Here is a 17,714-nt window from a genome sequence, read left to right on the forward strand (position 1 = left end):
TTTATGAAACACAGCTTTTCCACGTCCGACAGGTAGAAGGACACGTAGACCAACTTGGCGGTGTCGTCCTGTTTGTTGTGCGCAATCACTCACTCGTACATAGAAATGAAGTCGTGAATGTTCTTGTCCTCGGTGCCTCAGTAAAGAGGGAGATATCCCAGACGCAGAGAAGCGGCGCAAAGGCCAGTAGGCGGTGCCGGTAGGGGAGTTGGAGCGGCGCTTGCGTCGGTGATTTGGTGGACCAAAAATGCGATTCCAAAGCTCCAGGGTGATCGAAACCCAGAAGACTCCACCACTTGTTACGGAAATAATTTGCAGACCTAAACGCAGAAGGAGAAGAAGTCAGCAGCGTCCGGCCAAGCGCAGCAAGCACAAGCTCATGCTGATGGCGATGCCCCTGAAGCGCACAGCAATGCCGCTGACGCCGCTCTTCTTCACTTTATTATACACATTCACTATAACGATCTTCATTACGTGAGACCCGCCACAGTAATAGCTTCACTCGCCTCACAATTTCACAGTAGTCGAAGGGCTCTGATTTTTTACTTATTGTAACTTAAAGTGCCTCTAGCCAAGCAGCATTGTGCGATGCAAGCTTTGTAGTTAACACAAGCCATTGAGAAAGGAGGTTATAATTCTAGCGATACTTGTCACTATCATCAAGACGAATAACTAGGTCGTATTTGAATAAATGCAGGCCAATGTGGGGAGTGTGCAAGGCGCGAATTTTCACGCGAATAAGGTTGTTATCAGGAGTACTGTTTCCATATTGTAGCTTTCAAAAGCAAGATAATTATGCAATAAAAAAAAAGAAACACTCTACAGTATTGAAGAATATAAATGTACACAATGAGGGCTCATTTTCTTTGTCAGACACAAAAATCATGAAATTTAACAATCATGCCATGGAAGGTAGAAGGGACATTATTAAAAGTATTTGAAGTGTAAGAGGGAAGAAAGAAAAGTGGACGAAAAGATAAGAGGGGCAGAAACGGCTACCTTAGAATAAACCGTCGGATGCTCTAACAAGTGAGCTACACGGCGACCCTCCCTCTGTTGAATTTTTTTCCATTTTATTTTATTGAGGTTGTTATGACTACATTTAAAAAAATTCACAACACTAATTAGACCCATAGCCATAGGCTAGTAGGGGGTCTAACGGGAGAAAGTATACATGCAGAATACAATTTGTATATAAAAAATCGGAACATCAAAAAACGTTGATTTTTCAATAAACGAACAAAAATACAAGAAGAGATCATTGGAATATAAGGTGAAGTAAATGCTCAGAAATGTATATAGAACACATTGTTGCACTTTGTTCATAAATAATGTAATAATCAAAAACAGACGAAACATCAAACTATGTGTAAGGCTTGGTGCATGGTCATTACTATTGATCTACATGTAGCAAATATTTTTTGAGTGTGCTCGAGAAAGCCTTAGAATCTCTAATCTGAATCAGTATGTTATTCAACACTTTCGCTCCTACGAACTGTAGTAAGCGTTCACCATACACGTTTTTAGTAGGTGGAAGAATAAAGTTCCGCAATGTCATGTACTTAGTGACGCGGGACGAGGAAGAAAAGATAGATACACGAAAGGTACACTGTGTGCAATAACATTATTGATGGTGACTGCAGTGTTATGCTGCCGTAAGTAATCAAAAGGTAGAATATCCAGCTTGTGAAACAAATACGCACTGGGTTCATTATATGCCGCATAATTTATTATTTTAAGTGCACGCTTTTGTAACATTTGGACAGGATTAAGAGAATTTGTTTTATGTATGTGCAATAAACTGAGTGGCACATTTTTTGACGTAAATATTTGTTCGAGGAAACACTGGGAGCACCTCGAGTCAATTCTGTCGACCTTTACAGTGCTGATAGTTCCAACTATGATGGGTCGTAGTGGCACGAACAAAATGTGGATTGACGCACATGCCTTGGTCATTCACGATACTTAAGCGATGTACGTAGTTACATATGTGCACAAAGACGTGTACAGCAAAGAACACGCGCCCGGTTGGTCATGGGACAGTAGTATACAAATCCGACAGTCGAGATCTGGGAATTGCTCCACCATTATTTCCTGGCACGTATTCATTATCAAAGCCTGCTCGGCCCGGGCATGCGAGCCGACTGCAATGACAAGGCGTTGTGCAAGTTCATTTGACATAGCATTATTGTCCGCTCTACAACGCGGAGAACCAAGTGGACAAGACAAAACGCTTTCAAATCATGTTTGGTATAATTGTTCTAACAAAGTTGTGCTGAATTATAAGTTTGAAGTACTAAGGTCAAAATGAACGGAACAAGTAGTGCGCACTAGTTTTCCAGTTTCTTGATGCCTCTCACTCTGCGTAACAAAGTTTGAACGTTTTATCAACTATTGCCCTGAATGAGTAAGCGGTGATCCCACAAGGTCGACATGCTGAAGCTATAGAAATTACAATACGCATGCGTTGTGAAGACACGTAAACATTTCATTCCTCGAGAACGAGTGACTTTATTGGGCATGTGCATCACACACTGAAAAGCTCATCGCGCAACCAAGGTCTTCATAACTATGTGCATCTTATATATTACGAATAATTCGGCACTTGAATGTATATGTTTTTATTATGAATCATAAACACCTAAAACCACTCCGGATTAATTTTCGTCAACTATATTGATAGCTCGGTGAAAAATAATAGCTGGAAGGAGTTGGCAGGAAATGACCGAAATTGCATTATGAAAAGTTTATAGCACGCATACTACGGAAAAGTAAACGGTCTAGCACTTCTATTTCTTCTGTGTTACATCTTTCGAAGGTTATTGTTCACGTTGTATGCTTCTCATGACGCTATCTCGGTCACTTCTGTAGTACATGGCTGTGCATAATACAGCGTGCGTAAGAGGACCGCATCGGCTTCAGCCCCCGAGTTACATTGGTACGCGAATTCTGAGAAAGCGTCCATGGGTTCATTAACATTTACGACTCATCCCCAGGTTAGCACATCATTGGCCCTTGTTAGCAGACCAACAGTATGGCGTAGCACTTGCAGAGGGGTTCGATTATCCACTTCCTTTTAAGAGAATGAACGCTGCGTTGCGCAGCTGTGACGTGTTTCCTCGACCATTGTGGCAGACAAGCACCGCACCGCAGAGGGCGAGCGCACAGGCGCTACACGATCTCCTTCACGAAGTCACCGGCGGGTGTCATGGACGGTGACCGGGGTATGCGCTTCTTGGGGCGAAAACCAGCGTACTCGCCCAGGAGCTCCGATATGATGTGGTCGTCCCTAGTGAGGGAAAAAAGAAAAATGAGAACAAGAAGAAGTCAACTAACTAGCACCCGACGAATTCATGAAAATCAAGGAAATTTTATGAACTAGTTAGCGCGTTCCATATACTAAATGTTTGTGATTTGCGCAAGTTAGTAAAAGGACCACACGAAAGAAGATTTAAAAGAGGTAATGCGACATATTTGGTACGTATTCATAGTTGAATACAGCGTGAAGTCGACACGGACAATCATGCAATCAGGATGTGCACAGTGATGGTACTGTGTGCAATTTTGTCCGTGTCTACTTCACATAGTTTTTGATTGTGGATACAAAAGAAGACATAAAAAGAGATCGAGCTATGGTTGCACTCAATCTCTTTCCTCCGTCTTCTTTCTGGCTGGCCTTTTCCAAACTGTGCGCAGTTGACAACCGTTCACAAGAATGCATAAGACTTAGCGGGCACCCTCATGTATTATGAAGTGTGCTCCTCCTAATGCTTTGGGGAGTAGATGCCCTCCACTAATACGGAAGGTTGATCCTCCACCTCTCGCGCTAATACTTGCAGGACGGAAGGGTGGAGGGCGGACGATGCCACCGGTGCTAAGGTGGCATCGTCGATGCCAGCGAGACGGCAGCATGGTGGGTTGGCTATATTGGCGTCTTGTTTTATCGGGATTGGGCCGAGATATTTGTGGTTTACTGTTTTTGAACGTGAAGAATAATTAGCGGCAGCTTGACAAACGATGCCGAAGACATTCCATGGGCCGCACTATTCCTCTAGCTATAGAGGAACTGTCAAAAGGGTGTCGTTCACGTTTCTCTCTGACTAAGAAAGACGATAGAAGTGGAAACGGGTGATACCACGTCAAGAAGCAGATACATTCGCGTTTAGCTTCCCCAAACATTCTTGTATGGGAAGATAATTTGATAAGGAGGGCATCATTGGTAAAGATGATTGCGTTATACAAGGCACCATTGTTAGACTACCGAGTGAAAGAGCAAACAAAGGTGAGAAAAGGCGCGATCCCTATATTGTTGGATGTTCCCAGGGCACGTTTTTCAAAGGAGCCGGAACCTGGGTGCTTGCCGCGCAGGCAGCTAGTCAAGCTTTCTCGAGAGTCATCAGACAATTCCACTGAGGAAAATTATGCGTATGGACGGCTCCACGAATCGGGAACAGTAATTGACGTGAATATTGCAGTTTTACATGGCTTGCTCCTTGTATCTTCGTAAACCTAATGGTGTTAAACTTCTTTCCTATGATAATACTGCGACAGTTGCTTGTGCTGCTAACTTTTTCCCCGTTCGTTTTCATTCATCACCGTTTTAATGCCCTCCGTGGGTTTATAATTATGCATACCTATACTTTTGCACCCCTATGTACGCCTTCTCTAGTTCTTGTTTTGAAAAAAAAAACAGAAGCTTACAGCCTGAAAGCAGTTGTTTATTATGAAAATATTGAATATTTGAAGCCTGCCGGTTTTCTCTAAGTCATTAAAAGATTTCAATAGGTCTGGATCAATCAGCCGCCTAAGCATGGCTGTAAAAATTCTTTAAACAGTCTCTTACCACATTCTAGCGTGCGAGGGCCCTTTGACATTTTGCAAAAAAGAAAAAAAGAAAAATGTTACATATAGCTTCATAAAAAGGCCGTAAACCTTAGTAGATGTGTTTTTGCATTTCATCTCCTTCGCAATTCCTGCGACGTGAACAGGTACCTTTACCAGCACACCTTATCTACTAAGCCACCAAGGCATGTATAAAGCAACATTATGGTTTTCGCTTGAGTAGAAGTATTCTATTGATCTTGCTTTTTTCGCTTCATAGTTCACGTGCTGCCTGCCGGAGACAGAGAACGCTGTGACGTGCGGGCAATCTACAATTTTTCTACCAGCGCCATATTTCCAATAAGCCGAGCGTTAGTACCACGCCGTAATGCACCCAAAAGTAAGTTTTAACTGAGTCATATATAGTCTCAAATGTTCAGGCTAAGTGTTTTCTTTTTCAAAGCGGTGATACATTGCACAAAAACTTCATTGTGTGTGTTGCGTGCGTAAGCACGTCTCGCAGCGAAGAGGCGTGGTGACGCCCCGTCCCTGTCGGTATGTACGAGTGTGAACTGGCAATGTTGGTCCTATTTGTTCCGCTGACGTCGGCTAAAGCCTTGAAGAAAAAATAATGCCTAAAAAGCATGGCCTGTCAATGTTCGTTAAGTAGGTGAGCAGCACGGGGCTTGTCGCCGATTTCAGAATAAGCATAACCGCCGCATCCGAACAGATATTTAATAAGCGCTGCGCGCAGGTAAGCATCCTGCAAGGCATAGGAGGCGAAAACATGAAACTCCTCTGAAATACAACTTCGAAGCACTCGTTGCTGGTGTAGTTGGTAAATCATTTTGACGGAAAATTCTAGACGCCCTAAACACCACAAAAGCCACAAAAAATACGGGAGTAATAATTGCGGTCTTCTTGTGGTGTTAAAGGCGTATAGAGTTTGCCTCTCCTGAAATATGTCCGCGAAGTCACCAGGGCAAGGCTCCACCGCGGAAACCTCGTAAAGCACCAAAAACATGCAGTTTAAGCGGCTGCTATTAAAGTCCCATTGTCTGCAGGGGCGCCCTTGGCGGGAGGTTCTGTCCCTATAGCAACCTTGATGGCCTGAAGTTTCGCGACCAGTAAAAAGTATACATTGAAATAATATGCTAACCCGCATGAAAATGGGGAGGGGAAGAGAGGCACGTGTTCATTAACCTGACTGTTCAAATCTGGACAATAAAATTCTGAATATAAAACCCATAAAGATGGATTAAGAAGTGTTTGCATTTGTGTTTCTCTTATGCACATTTCTGTTTTATATGAGTCAACTCCACTCCTGTAATAGCGCGCAAAGGACTGACAGTATCAATAAATGAAATGAAATGAAATGAAATGAAATGTTTTCAGGTGACGACTGCAAAAGAGCAGGGATTTTTCGCAAGACACGAAAAGCGTTCACGCAAGCTGACTGCATTATCGCGGGGCAATCAAATTACCAATATAAACTCCATAAAAATGCATGCAAAGTTCCGGAAGAAGCGTTTTCATTTGTGTTCTCAGCTTATGGCCACAGAACAGCAGGGCTTTTTTGCAAGGCATGGAAACATCTTAATCTTTCTCACATAACCAGATTGAAATGTTTGTTTTACTGCATTGCCTGCTGAAATAATGTTTTGTTTTTGGTGACACGGGAAAATAATCTATTGCTTGGACATATTTACGGCGTGATTATTGAGCGCCGAATGCACATATGCAATATCTATTGTATATAAACTTTTTGCTAGGTCATATGGATGACTGGATGATACTCATGTGCATAAAAGTTCATTCTTATCATACACTTGTGAATATTTGAGATTTAATCTTCGATGACCATATCGACTTGCAAGGCAACATGGTAGAGAGGTGGACTTGCACCAGCTGGTGCATAGAATATTTCAGCGATATTGCCTATTCGCGTGTTGGGAAGTTGAGGCAGGACGACGCACTGCCTAGCAGGACTAAAATGTTTGAAATTCGGTAGGCATGATTGGTCTTACTGAATGCGCACGCTATTTGTGAAATGTAACGTGTGTGCCCATAAGGTTAGCGTATGTCATGTGCGCAGTGATAGCGAGCGCTAAGATTTGGGTACCCTATTCTAGGACGGCCTGCAGCATCAGTTTTTCAGGCAGCCCATCAGTTACCTATTTGAACGTCTTAAGAATATTGTATCTAGATGGTCGAAAAAAAAGTATACTATGTCGTTATGTGGGAGTGTTGAATCTAGGTGGCCGAAAAAAAGCTATGTCTTTATGTTGCATGCATGGCTGCTTCTAAGGGAAAGGGCCATTGCTAGTCCAACACTGTTGAATGAACCTTTTGATACGCAGTATAACTCTTCATCTACCCTGCATGCTTTTTTTTCTTTTCCCTTCAGCTACTAAAGTCGGTGGTACAATATACGATGACCAAAAAGCGAAGGGCCCTCCCAACTCACAATTTGTAGACGGTACGTGACGAGATGTCATTGACTCCAGTCACTTCCTCCAGATGGTGTTTGCGTTTAGCGGGATCTTGTGTGCCGAAAACCTGGCCGCCTGTGCAAGGACAAGGAGCACTTTGTTGCAACTAGGCTTTATTTATAAAAACTCACCAGGTCGGGAGATGTAATTCGACGAAAATGACATGATCGTTAGCACTGTTAGGGATTCGTGGTGCATGACTTAGTCTACATTTGGGGCCACCCGTCAGAAAGGAATTTTATATTAGCTTAAATTGTTGATGGAAATTGTATAAACGATATTGCTTCGTGTCACGTGTATACATCTTTTAGTAATCATACCACATTTGTTCTCGCTGCTGCGCATAACATTTCCCCTACAGCTAAAACGTTCCTAAAATAATACCTATATACAACAATTGAAAGCAACTACATACACTACAATACTACTCTCCAATCACGGATCAGTCTGTCGTATAAATTGTATCCTATGGTAGCCTCATGTTTCTTATCGATGCGACGATACCTAATGTTGAGCTTCTGCATGCTTCACTGAATATAATTAGCACCGAGAAAAAGTCATCAAGTGCACCATCGTCGCATATGGATACGCTATCGCATGTGTGCCTTTGCTATGAACGTTCACACCAACACTTTTTGAGCATGGTCAGAAAAGGGTAGTAGATCGCAAGTAGAGGCTCCATACAACATGCGAGCGAAATATTATAGCGCAGCACGTGCCCTGGAATTAAAAAAACTGGTCAAAATCAGCTAATTTTGTTTTTTCTTCTCTCGACTAATAACAGAAGACGCTCAAAAATCACTTGTAGAAAGCTTATCTATCAATGATTGGCCGGTACAAAGGTCGCCGCGGGATGCCATGACTTGCCCATGTGTGCACACGCGATCACACGGAAAAAGCCGCGCATTTGAAGAAATAAATAAACAAGGGCTCAAGACCACGAGGCGTGTGTGACGTATTCTCTTTGCCCCTGCCATTTCTCCCTGCTTAGCTTCCAGCAATTTTGTCGGGACGAGAAACGACAGAATGCCCTCGCAGCTTGCAACAAATCTTCGTAACTCTACTCGTACGGAACAGATTCTTAAATTTTTTGCGGCGTTGGATTCCTGAGACAATAGCCTCTTGCAGTGAATTCGTTCCATGATTACTTGAAAAAGTATTTCAGTGTCTCTTTAGGCACTGTTTATTAGGAATTCAGTTCGAGGCCAACGAACGAGCCCTGGTTTCAAGCCAATGCTACACCTTTTTCCCAAAAGCTTGATTCTTCACTCCGTCATTCCGTTCCCACTAATTTGTGACTGATTCTTGGCAAATGTTCTGCAGCATCTCACAACCCGCTTTCGACTGTACATTCCTTGCACTCAACGAAGATAGCCCCAGTATGAAATATTTCGCGCACCAAAGTCATTATAATGTGAGCGCGCGCGTATACCTTTGCGGTGGCCCAAGGTTGTTGAAGTCGACGTCCGCCGCAGGCCTGCAGTGGTCGGCAGCTTTTTCACCGCATAGGCTGTGCCGCTTGCGTCTTCCGTTGGTATGGACTCACTGTGGACAGTTTTGGTGGCCTTGCGCATTTTGGCACTCCAGGCACTGTGGACTGCTGCCGCTGACCTTTTTGCTACTATCGGGGCAGTAGTCACCGGACGGGCTACGAACACAGCGCAACGCTACATCAGCACACGCCCGGCAACGTCCCGTAATATCTACATTATTTCTAAACTCATACTTGTGGTTATGCTGGGACGGCATCCTACGGCTCCATCTTTTATGGGAGTCAGTTCGTTTGCTTTCAATTTCGGGGCCTTAGAGGAGTGTAGAGGCTATAGCTAGTAACCATAATCGGACATGAAACTGACTACAGCATGAGGTCTTCGTGCTTACAAAGAATGCTGTAATGAACTTTAAAAAAGAACAGAGTGCTTATTTATTTATTTATTTATTTATTTATTTATTTATTTATTTATTTATTATATGCCTATTTAACTAATTTAGGAGTGCTCAGCATATTTTAAGAAAACCAAGGGCAACGTCAAAAAAGTACCACAGGCCAAAATCACTAAAGCCGTATTTAAAGAAAATTCTTCTACAATAATGAACTGTTCATGAAAATGGTTTCAGTCATTTTTACTGACAGCACTTTAGCGAAGATTATTCTATCACAATGACGCCTGGTTGCGCTTACTTTGTAGAAGCTTGAGTCTTTCCAGAAATGCACCTGATACTCTGGCTGTTGATTTGTAAAGGGCAGGATATACATGTAGGGTTGGGATCGGGAAGTGATGGAGCAGCAAAACATCATTGTATATACAAAAAAAAAAACACATTACTGTGAAACGCAGCAAGGGGCTACCAATGGCTGTAGATACAAGTTCTTCAGTACTTTAGTTTAGTAACACTAGAATGAAAGTCGTTGTTGGATGGTGTAAACAATGCGGCTCTATTTCGGATAGACTTTAGCTTCTTGATGTTCCGAAGGTTAAGGGTTATATCCCGGCCACTGTGGTACCACTTTGGCGGTGGAGAAATGCTAGAGGTCCGTGCACGGGTATGTCAATGCAGGTTCATGTACGGAAATTCCGGGAGCCCTCTACTACCACGCCTCTCATAAGCCTTTGTTTTGAGACGTAAAACTGCAGGCGATATTATAATAGCTATCTTGTCAAGGTAATATATATATATATATATATATATATATAAATATATATATAAATATATATATATATATATATATATATATATATATATATATATATATATATGAGTGTAATTACAGCTGTGGGCGAGCAAACGACAAGTAGGTAAAAATGGCAACTAATTTATTTGAATTTCGCAGTCTAGAAACGAAGCACTAGAGAAAATGTAAAAAAAACGCAAACTGCGTGACGTTGCAGATGCGTACGGGAAATATCATGACAGTGACTACGTATATTGTGCCACCATTTCAATGTCTGATGGAATAAATGAAAAAAATGAAAAAGCTCTCCACACAAACTTTTCCTGATTCAGGCGGACGCTTATGATCCATCGCCAATAACTTACAGCATAATATCGCCACCGGAAAAGGCAGGTGAGCGTTTCGGTTGTGTTGTTCGCATAGTGTGGAGTCACGTGTGACATGTCAACAGGGCTTCTAAGTTCGCTGACGTCACAGCCTAGATACCCTTAGTCATAGGGTTTTGTAAAGTTAACTACAGGAGACTCTAGTGCTTCGATCGTTCAGCCAGCCTGGGAATTATGGGTGGCACACAAAGTTGACTAGTCATCATGCTTGCGGGCTTCGAACGCACTTGTAACCTTGTTTTTTTTTGTTTGGTAGGAATTAAAAAATGAACCGTTGTGAATTTCATGATCCAAGTAAAATTGGTGAGAATGAAAGCCCAAGGTGGTGAAGTGAAACTTCTGAAAACGTTTTTGACATTTTTATTCATAAAATACCACAAACAAAGAGCAAAAAAAAACACACGACAAGGAAGGCGGCACATTCAACTTTTGTTGTCATCTGTTTCTTCGCCCTATGTTTGTGTTGGTTCGCGGCAAAAAATATGCCATCAAGCAAGTACCAACTAGGCCAACAAGCAATTTTGCTGAACATTTCCTGATTGTTGTCTCATGACAGACCGACTCCAGACCACGCGAAGCCAAACGAAGCCGAAAGAACAAAGACTATAGGCAAATTGGGGCACTACCAAACGTTCCCAGCTACCTGAAGTGCTCTACGCTGCAGCTCCCATAGACATTACAGCACCATTGTTACCTCTAGTGCATTTAGTGCAAACTTTACTCTCTTAGTTACGTTCTTGTCACTTTTTTCTCAATTAAGTGGTCCTACAGAGGTTTTCTACCTCTCAAAAAAATTTTTGAAATGTCATTTTTGGTGTAAACATTTCGGTAAGATTAGTTTTCAATACACCTCGCGAGTAGTGCTTGGTTGTGGGACGAAAAACTGGCGTCTCAAACTCACCCGTAGTTGTAGCGGTGATGTTCACTCTTTTTTTGTGCACAACGGAAATGGAAGGTTTGTTCTCGAACAAGTCAGGCAACCGCTCGAAACCATCCATTTTCGGGTCGCTGTTATCTGCAAAAATATGCCGGCATCAGTGCCAATTGAACCACTTGGCGTAAATGAATTCGGCCGTGTAGGTCCGAATTTAAGATTGACTTACTGTATAACCTACACCAAAATTGACGCTATTTTTAAGAGTGACTCACGATTGATCTATGGAAAGTAGCTCACAATAGGCAGTTCATTTAGTTATTTATTTGTTTATTTATTAATCTATTTATTTATTTACTTAGGGTAATTTTTATGTATGCCCTGAACGAAAGTGGATAAGGGCAGTGACCTGCTTGGTAATAAGCTTGCTTCGTTTCAACGGAACTATAAACTCTGAAGCTGAAATAAGTAATGAATCAACGCAGGTGTAGCTCGCTGAACGAGAACATGAATGTAAATTTTACGTTCTGTAAAGAAATTGTCACAACGAAAAATATTTACCAGTTGGCGAAAAAAGAGAAGATAGGGCTTTTCCGGTAGTTCTTTTTGTATTTTTTAAGGGTGTGGTATATTTGTACGATGTTATTTTGTTTGTTCATGCTGATAAGATTGTGCTCTATTATTTTGTTGTATTTATGTCTAATCGAACAGCTTTGTGGCATGCTATGAGTGAATAATAATAACGAATAAGTAATTACCATTAAAAACTTGCTTTTATGTGCGCGTAGATTAGGCCAATTTAGGTAATTGATAAGTATTTTTACGTACCGCAGTTTACTTGGGTTCTGATAACAATTATAACGATGATATATGCTCTTTACTGCCGCAAGGGACCTTTAAAGCCGAAAGAGCGCCTGGACATAAAGACTGTGAGCAATGGTTATGTCTAGTGGCTGTATAGACAGTTTCGGTGTTTGTAAACAAACCGGCTCGTGACGAACGGCCTACTCCGCTAGACTTCCGGTGCGGCACCTCCGGCAATGCTTTTTCAATGGTTCCGGCGGTGTCTTCGTGGTGTGTTTGAATTTTTTGCTGTATTATTTCTGGCGCATTCTTTAGGATGTGTTTGGAGCAACGCCTAGCGGCTACATTAAGGGGCTCGACGTAGCGCACGGCAGGCACAGGCGCGGCCACTGCTGCAGGTAACGCGGCTCGCGTTGCCGACGGGTGCCGCGCAAGATATCTGTCGTGGCCTTCCGATAAGCGCGGCCCCCTGCTCTATTTTACCTTTGATAATGGTCGTGTCTATACAAGCAGAAAATGCATAACTTGCAGGACAAGCTGGTCAGCGAACTTAATTGGGCCAGTTGGTTCTGCATGTCGATGATGTGGATGCGCTTTGAAGACGCGGACCGGGAATTGACAGCGCACACCTGTCTTTTCTCTGTCCACTACTTCAAAGCGCAACCACATCGTCGATGTGCAGAAGTAAAGGGAAGTTGTTCAATTCAGTTTTCGACTAGAACTGAAAACCTTCCTCCTGTTGAACCCCGAACATATTTGTATTTTCGTCTAAGCACACAGCCTCTGGATAAAACGCCTATTTCTGCACCTGTGTCACACCGGGCCCTTTTTAAAGAGATCCGCGGCGATCGGAATCACTAGCAATCCGAAATGTTCCTCTGACTATGTCCCGCCACGGTGGTCTGGTGGCTAAGGTACTCGGCTGCTGACCCGCAGGTCGCGGGTTCGATTCCCAGCTGCGGCGGCTGCATTTCCGATTGAGGCGGAAAAGTTGTAGGCCCGTGTATATACTCAGATTTGGGTGCACGTTAAAGAACCCCAGGTGGTCGAAATTTCCGGAGCCCTCCACTACGGCGTCTCTCATTATCAAATGGTGGTTTTGGGACGTTAAACCCCACAAATCAATCAATCAATCGTGTGACTAAGAATTTATAAAATTTGCTGATGTGATGACGTAAACTGTGGCTGCAGGGTCACGCGAACTATTATGTTTTACTCACGAGTAAGCTATTCGTAAACCAAATTTTCAAGTTCAACCTACCTAAGCCGGCAGTTCATCTTCACACCCAAAGGTTAAATGAACTTGAATGCGGCGGTGTTCATTGGCGGCCGAGAGACAGACGATGAGTCATTTGTTTGCACAGATGAGAGCCGACTCACCGAAGTCGCTTTCGAAAAATCAAATGCAACGACAACAAAACGTGGACACCGTAGCGTACACTGTGCGGCGATTAGTGTTAAACGCGGCCACTTTGTGTCCCGTTTGTTTCAAAAAAACCCATCATTGATATAGCTCAGACTATAAAATAAACACCTTTGCGATGAATTTTCAGTGCTAGCTTCCACGTTTTGCTACCAATTCCCCGCGTCAGTACACTTATCTGCCACAGATGGAACACAACAGTGACTGATGCGTTCCCGGTAACGAGGGGCCTTCGACTAGTCCAACGTCTGAGTATCGCCTCTGTGCCGTTAGTCTGCGCTGAGCTTTACATTACCATTAATGAAATCAGCAGAACAAACCTACGCACTTTTGGTGGGAATCCAGCTCTCTGGTGTGATCGCTGCAACGCAGGCCCTCTTTCTATCGTCATTGGTCAGAAAACGGAACGTTTTGACTAGCATATAAAAGTATTTCAGGCATGTAGACTTCATTCTGGCTTGACACAGCTGTGCTCGAGTTGCCAGCGCTTCATGTAAATCAATATATGCACATAAAACACCGGAACACAAGCAGCCGTGGCCAGCAGCAAACGCTAAAACCATGCAAACGCAAGCTAAACTGCATGTTTCCGGGGGCGGTTTTCCGGTGAACGCACAAGGTGCTAGAAAATTTATACGATTATGGGGCACACGTTATACAGTCGACATTTCCAGATTAATTCTGACTTCCTGAAGTTGTTTACAAGTGGCCCTGCAGCACTTTCCTTGCAGGGTAAAAAAAAAACGCTATCGGTCGGTAATCAACGTCTCTGAAATCTAAATAGCAAGACGTTGTAGCATTGTCCGCGGCCTGGAATGTGCAATAATTAAAGTAAGTTAGAAATTGTTCCCACTTTTTGTGAAAATTATGCCATATAACTATATGACCGTGCCTTACATTGAAACTCATGGCCATTGGCTGGTTTAAGCATCTCCTCTAATAAGGTCATTCAATGGTTGCTAGGAACAGTTTTGCAGGGCTACTTTAACGTGCGCCTAAAACCGAGGGAAACCTTTATATTATGTCGCGTCAGACATGGCAAGTGCGGAGGGAACATGCTTGACGTTTACAGCGCATCTTACTTGCGCTGAGGGCGGTGCCTATGACGACCAAGACGAGGATGAAGGTGGCGAGTGCCGCCACCGAGGTGAGAAATACCGCCCAGTTACAGCGAGGAGCAACCTTCCAGCAGAACCAGTGCCTGGAATTATTACTGCTGCAACCACAGAAACAGTGGAATAGCGGATTAGAAGAACTTGTTTTGATTCAGCTCGCCTTAAAATTTGTTAAGATGGAGACATACCTCAAAGTGAGAACCTCTAGTAAACGATGCAAAGTCACATTCACGTGAACATCACTGTATTTGATTCCACTAGGACACTTAATAAGTTCCCTGACTTTAGCCATCAAGAATCTTTTTCTCTAACGCGTTAACACGTCTGTATTCTGTCAGATTTTCGTCATTGGTTAGAAACGAAGATGCAGCCCTCAGAATTTACTGATATTGGCTCCACATCGATATGAGTGAACCAAAATTGGTAGAATCAATAGAAGGAAAAGAATTACTATTTATCAGGAAATTCTGACCCCAAAAATAAGTCAGTGATTCATCATAGAAATTCATACTGCGTTTATTCTTTTTATTTTTTGCGTGTGGCATGTAAGCCGCAGCTTACTTAGGTTTTAAAAATAATTATTCCAGAGATAAATACTGTCACTAATGTGGTGCTATGACATATCTTCCAAATACCTCACGGTATATGTAAGTGGCATGTGCCAAATCTTGAAGTGTTCTTAGATAATTCTTGTTTTTGTAGGGAGCTTATCAGTGTTCGAGGAATGGCGATGGCAACCTAATCGCAAGGGAATAATAAGTGGGTGACGCGATATCACTTTGACAATCACAACGTCAGCTGATATTTCCATCAAACAAATGCCCAGAGACTAAGACAGATTCACGAGCAAGTCAAGCCACATGAACCAACATATCGACATTCGTTTTTGTCTTCTCCAAGTTAGCACTAGTTGCAGTCTTAAGATATTGGTATAATTTTTGTATTTGCCTTCCAAAATTATGGTATGATTATGAGAGATTCGACAACCAGCTGTTTTTGAACGTGCACCAATATCGCACAGAACAGGGGCCTCTGGCATTTTGCCTTACAGTTAGCGGCAACGAAGATGATTTTTTTAACTTTTCAAGCCTAATCTTCTACTAATATTTTGCCACGTTTGATCTCAGTGAGGCCGGACACTCTTATTTTACACTTCGCGCAATATAAGTTAATAAATAGCCCTAGACCAGGAGAATATTTTATTGCACACAAATGAATATAACTGCAATTGTGTGCAAGCTATCTCGTTTTACGACGTGATGACACGTCTCAGCTATTTCATTCTCGTCAAATAATTATTTTAATTTAGTCTAAAAAGTCAAAGTTGACGCACTCTATCTGGCAAATTGCGCACCTGTTTTGGAGCACCAGTCGTCGCGCAACTATGGTAAGCCTCTTCGCAAGCGGAAATAATGAAGTAAGTATTGGCCAGTAGCGCTTACTCATTCAGCCGTGCGCCGTCGCTGAAGACGGTCAGCGGCTCCGTCTGCGTGCTGCTTTCCTTCGCCCTTTCGGCCTGTGTGCTGAAAGTCGAGGCGTTCCACTCCCAGTATACTGGAGTGAAGCCTTGGAACGGAAGCTGAGGCAAGGAGTCGCCCGTCTTCACCGTCTGCCTGCGTTAGCGCGCAAATCACCAAAATTGAAGGATCGCCGCTGGCATATTGTAATGTCCTATTTTATTAAATGAGGGGTGATGAACACAAAAAAATCTTATGCAGAAAAAATGCAGGAAGGTCTCAGATGGTCCTAAGTAGCTTACTGCAGTCGATTTTGTTCGAACCAGGTTGGTCGTTATTAATCTCGGCCATTATTTGAGTGCTGAATATTTAGATTTCTTGTTTCGAATGAAAACAAACGTTAAGCTTTGTTGGACCTGACCCAACATAGTATTTTCTGACGCATTAAAATTTATTTTAGTGTCCGAAGGTAGAGACATCAAACATAGACTAATGGTCGTGATATATATGTATCGCGATATTGTGTGCGGTCCCTAAAAAAGAGCATATGATGAAGCACTCACTGATTGTGACGCATCGATTGTGTTGGTACTTTTCTCCAGATTTTCCCTAGTGTACATAAGAAACTGTGAAATGAACTACAGGCGGACTATCCAGCGCTCAGAACGTCAGTGGTTAGTAGTTACAATGTGTTTTTTATTACATTTTGTGAACATTTGAACAAATGAAAGGTGCTGCAAACGCAGAAAGACTGCTGGGTTAGCTTGTGACAACACCCTAACATACCAGGCTGTGAGTTGTCCTTCTTTCTCTTGCGTCTGCGTGGTCGTGCGCTGTGTTAAAAATATGTTCAACGTGCGAACATACACTTGAAAAAAAAACAATAACTAGAAGGCTTGACATTTAAGAGTAGAATAGACTAGCACAATCGGGCCCAGTTCTCATCGCCTTATCACTCGCTTGCCATATTTCATTTCTCAGCGGATACCTGTCATCATCATCATCAGCCTGACTATGTCCACTGCTAGACAAAGGCTTCTTCCGTGTTCCGCCAGTGAACTTGGCCCTGTGCTTGCTGCTGCCAATTTATACCCGCAAACTTCTTAATCTCATCTGCCTACCTAACCTTCTGTCTCCCCCTAACCCGCCTGCCTTCTCTAGGAATCCAGTTAGTTACACTTAATGACCAGCGGATATCCTGCCCACGTGCTACATGCCCGGCCCATGTCCATTTTCTCTTCTTGATTTGCACTATAATGTCCTTAACCCCGGTTTGTTCCCTAATCCACTCTGCTCTCTTCTTGTCTCTTAAAGTTAAACCTACCACTTTCCTTTACATTGCTTGCTGCGTCATCCTCAATTTAAGTTGAACCCTCTTTGTATATCTCCAGGTTTCTGCTCCGTAGCTAAGTACTGGCAAGATGCAGCTGCTATATACCTTCCTCTTGAGGGATAGTGGCAATCTACCTGTCAAGATTTGAGAGTGCTTGCCAAATGTACTCTACTCCATTCTTATTTTTCAAGTTACTTCTGTCTCGCGGTTCAGCTCCGCGGTCATTACCTGTCCCAAGTAGACATAGTCTTTTTTGCAACTTCCATTGCACTATTACCTATCTCGAAGCGGTGTTCTCTTCCGAGGTTGTTGTACATTACTTTCATCTTCAGCAG

General features: G+C 42.8%; 1 protein-coding gene across 1 annotated transcript in view; it reads right to left on the reverse strand.

Annotated features, from left to right (window-relative positions):
* Positions 1-2,486: 2,486 nt before the first annotated feature.
* LOC142777223 (uncharacterized) overlaps positions 2,487-17,714 on the reverse strand; it is a 36,653-nt gene continuing 21,425 nt past the window's right edge. The window contains exons 3-8 of the mRNA XM_075881551.1: positions 16,032-16,202; positions 14,557-14,690; positions 11,275-11,388; positions 8,746-8,961; positions 7,289-7,388; positions 2,487-3,289 (exon numbers count right to left, since the gene is read on the reverse strand). Coding sequence (XP_075737666.1) covers positions 3,172-3,289; positions 7,289-7,388; positions 8,746-8,961; positions 11,275-11,388; positions 14,557-14,690; positions 16,032-16,202 — 853 coding nt within the window. The 3' untranslated portion in view covers positions 2,487-3,171. The remainder of the gene's footprint in view (positions 3,290-7,288; positions 7,389-8,745; positions 8,962-11,274; positions 11,389-14,556; positions 14,691-16,031; positions 16,203-17,714) is intronic.

This window comes from Rhipicephalus microplus, chromosome X (assembly GCF_043290135.1).
Source record: "Rhipicephalus microplus isolate Deutch F79 chromosome X, USDA_Rmic, whole genome shotgun sequence".
Taxonomy (NCBI): Eukaryota; Metazoa; Arthropoda; class Arachnida; order Ixodida; family Ixodidae; genus Rhipicephalus; species Rhipicephalus microplus.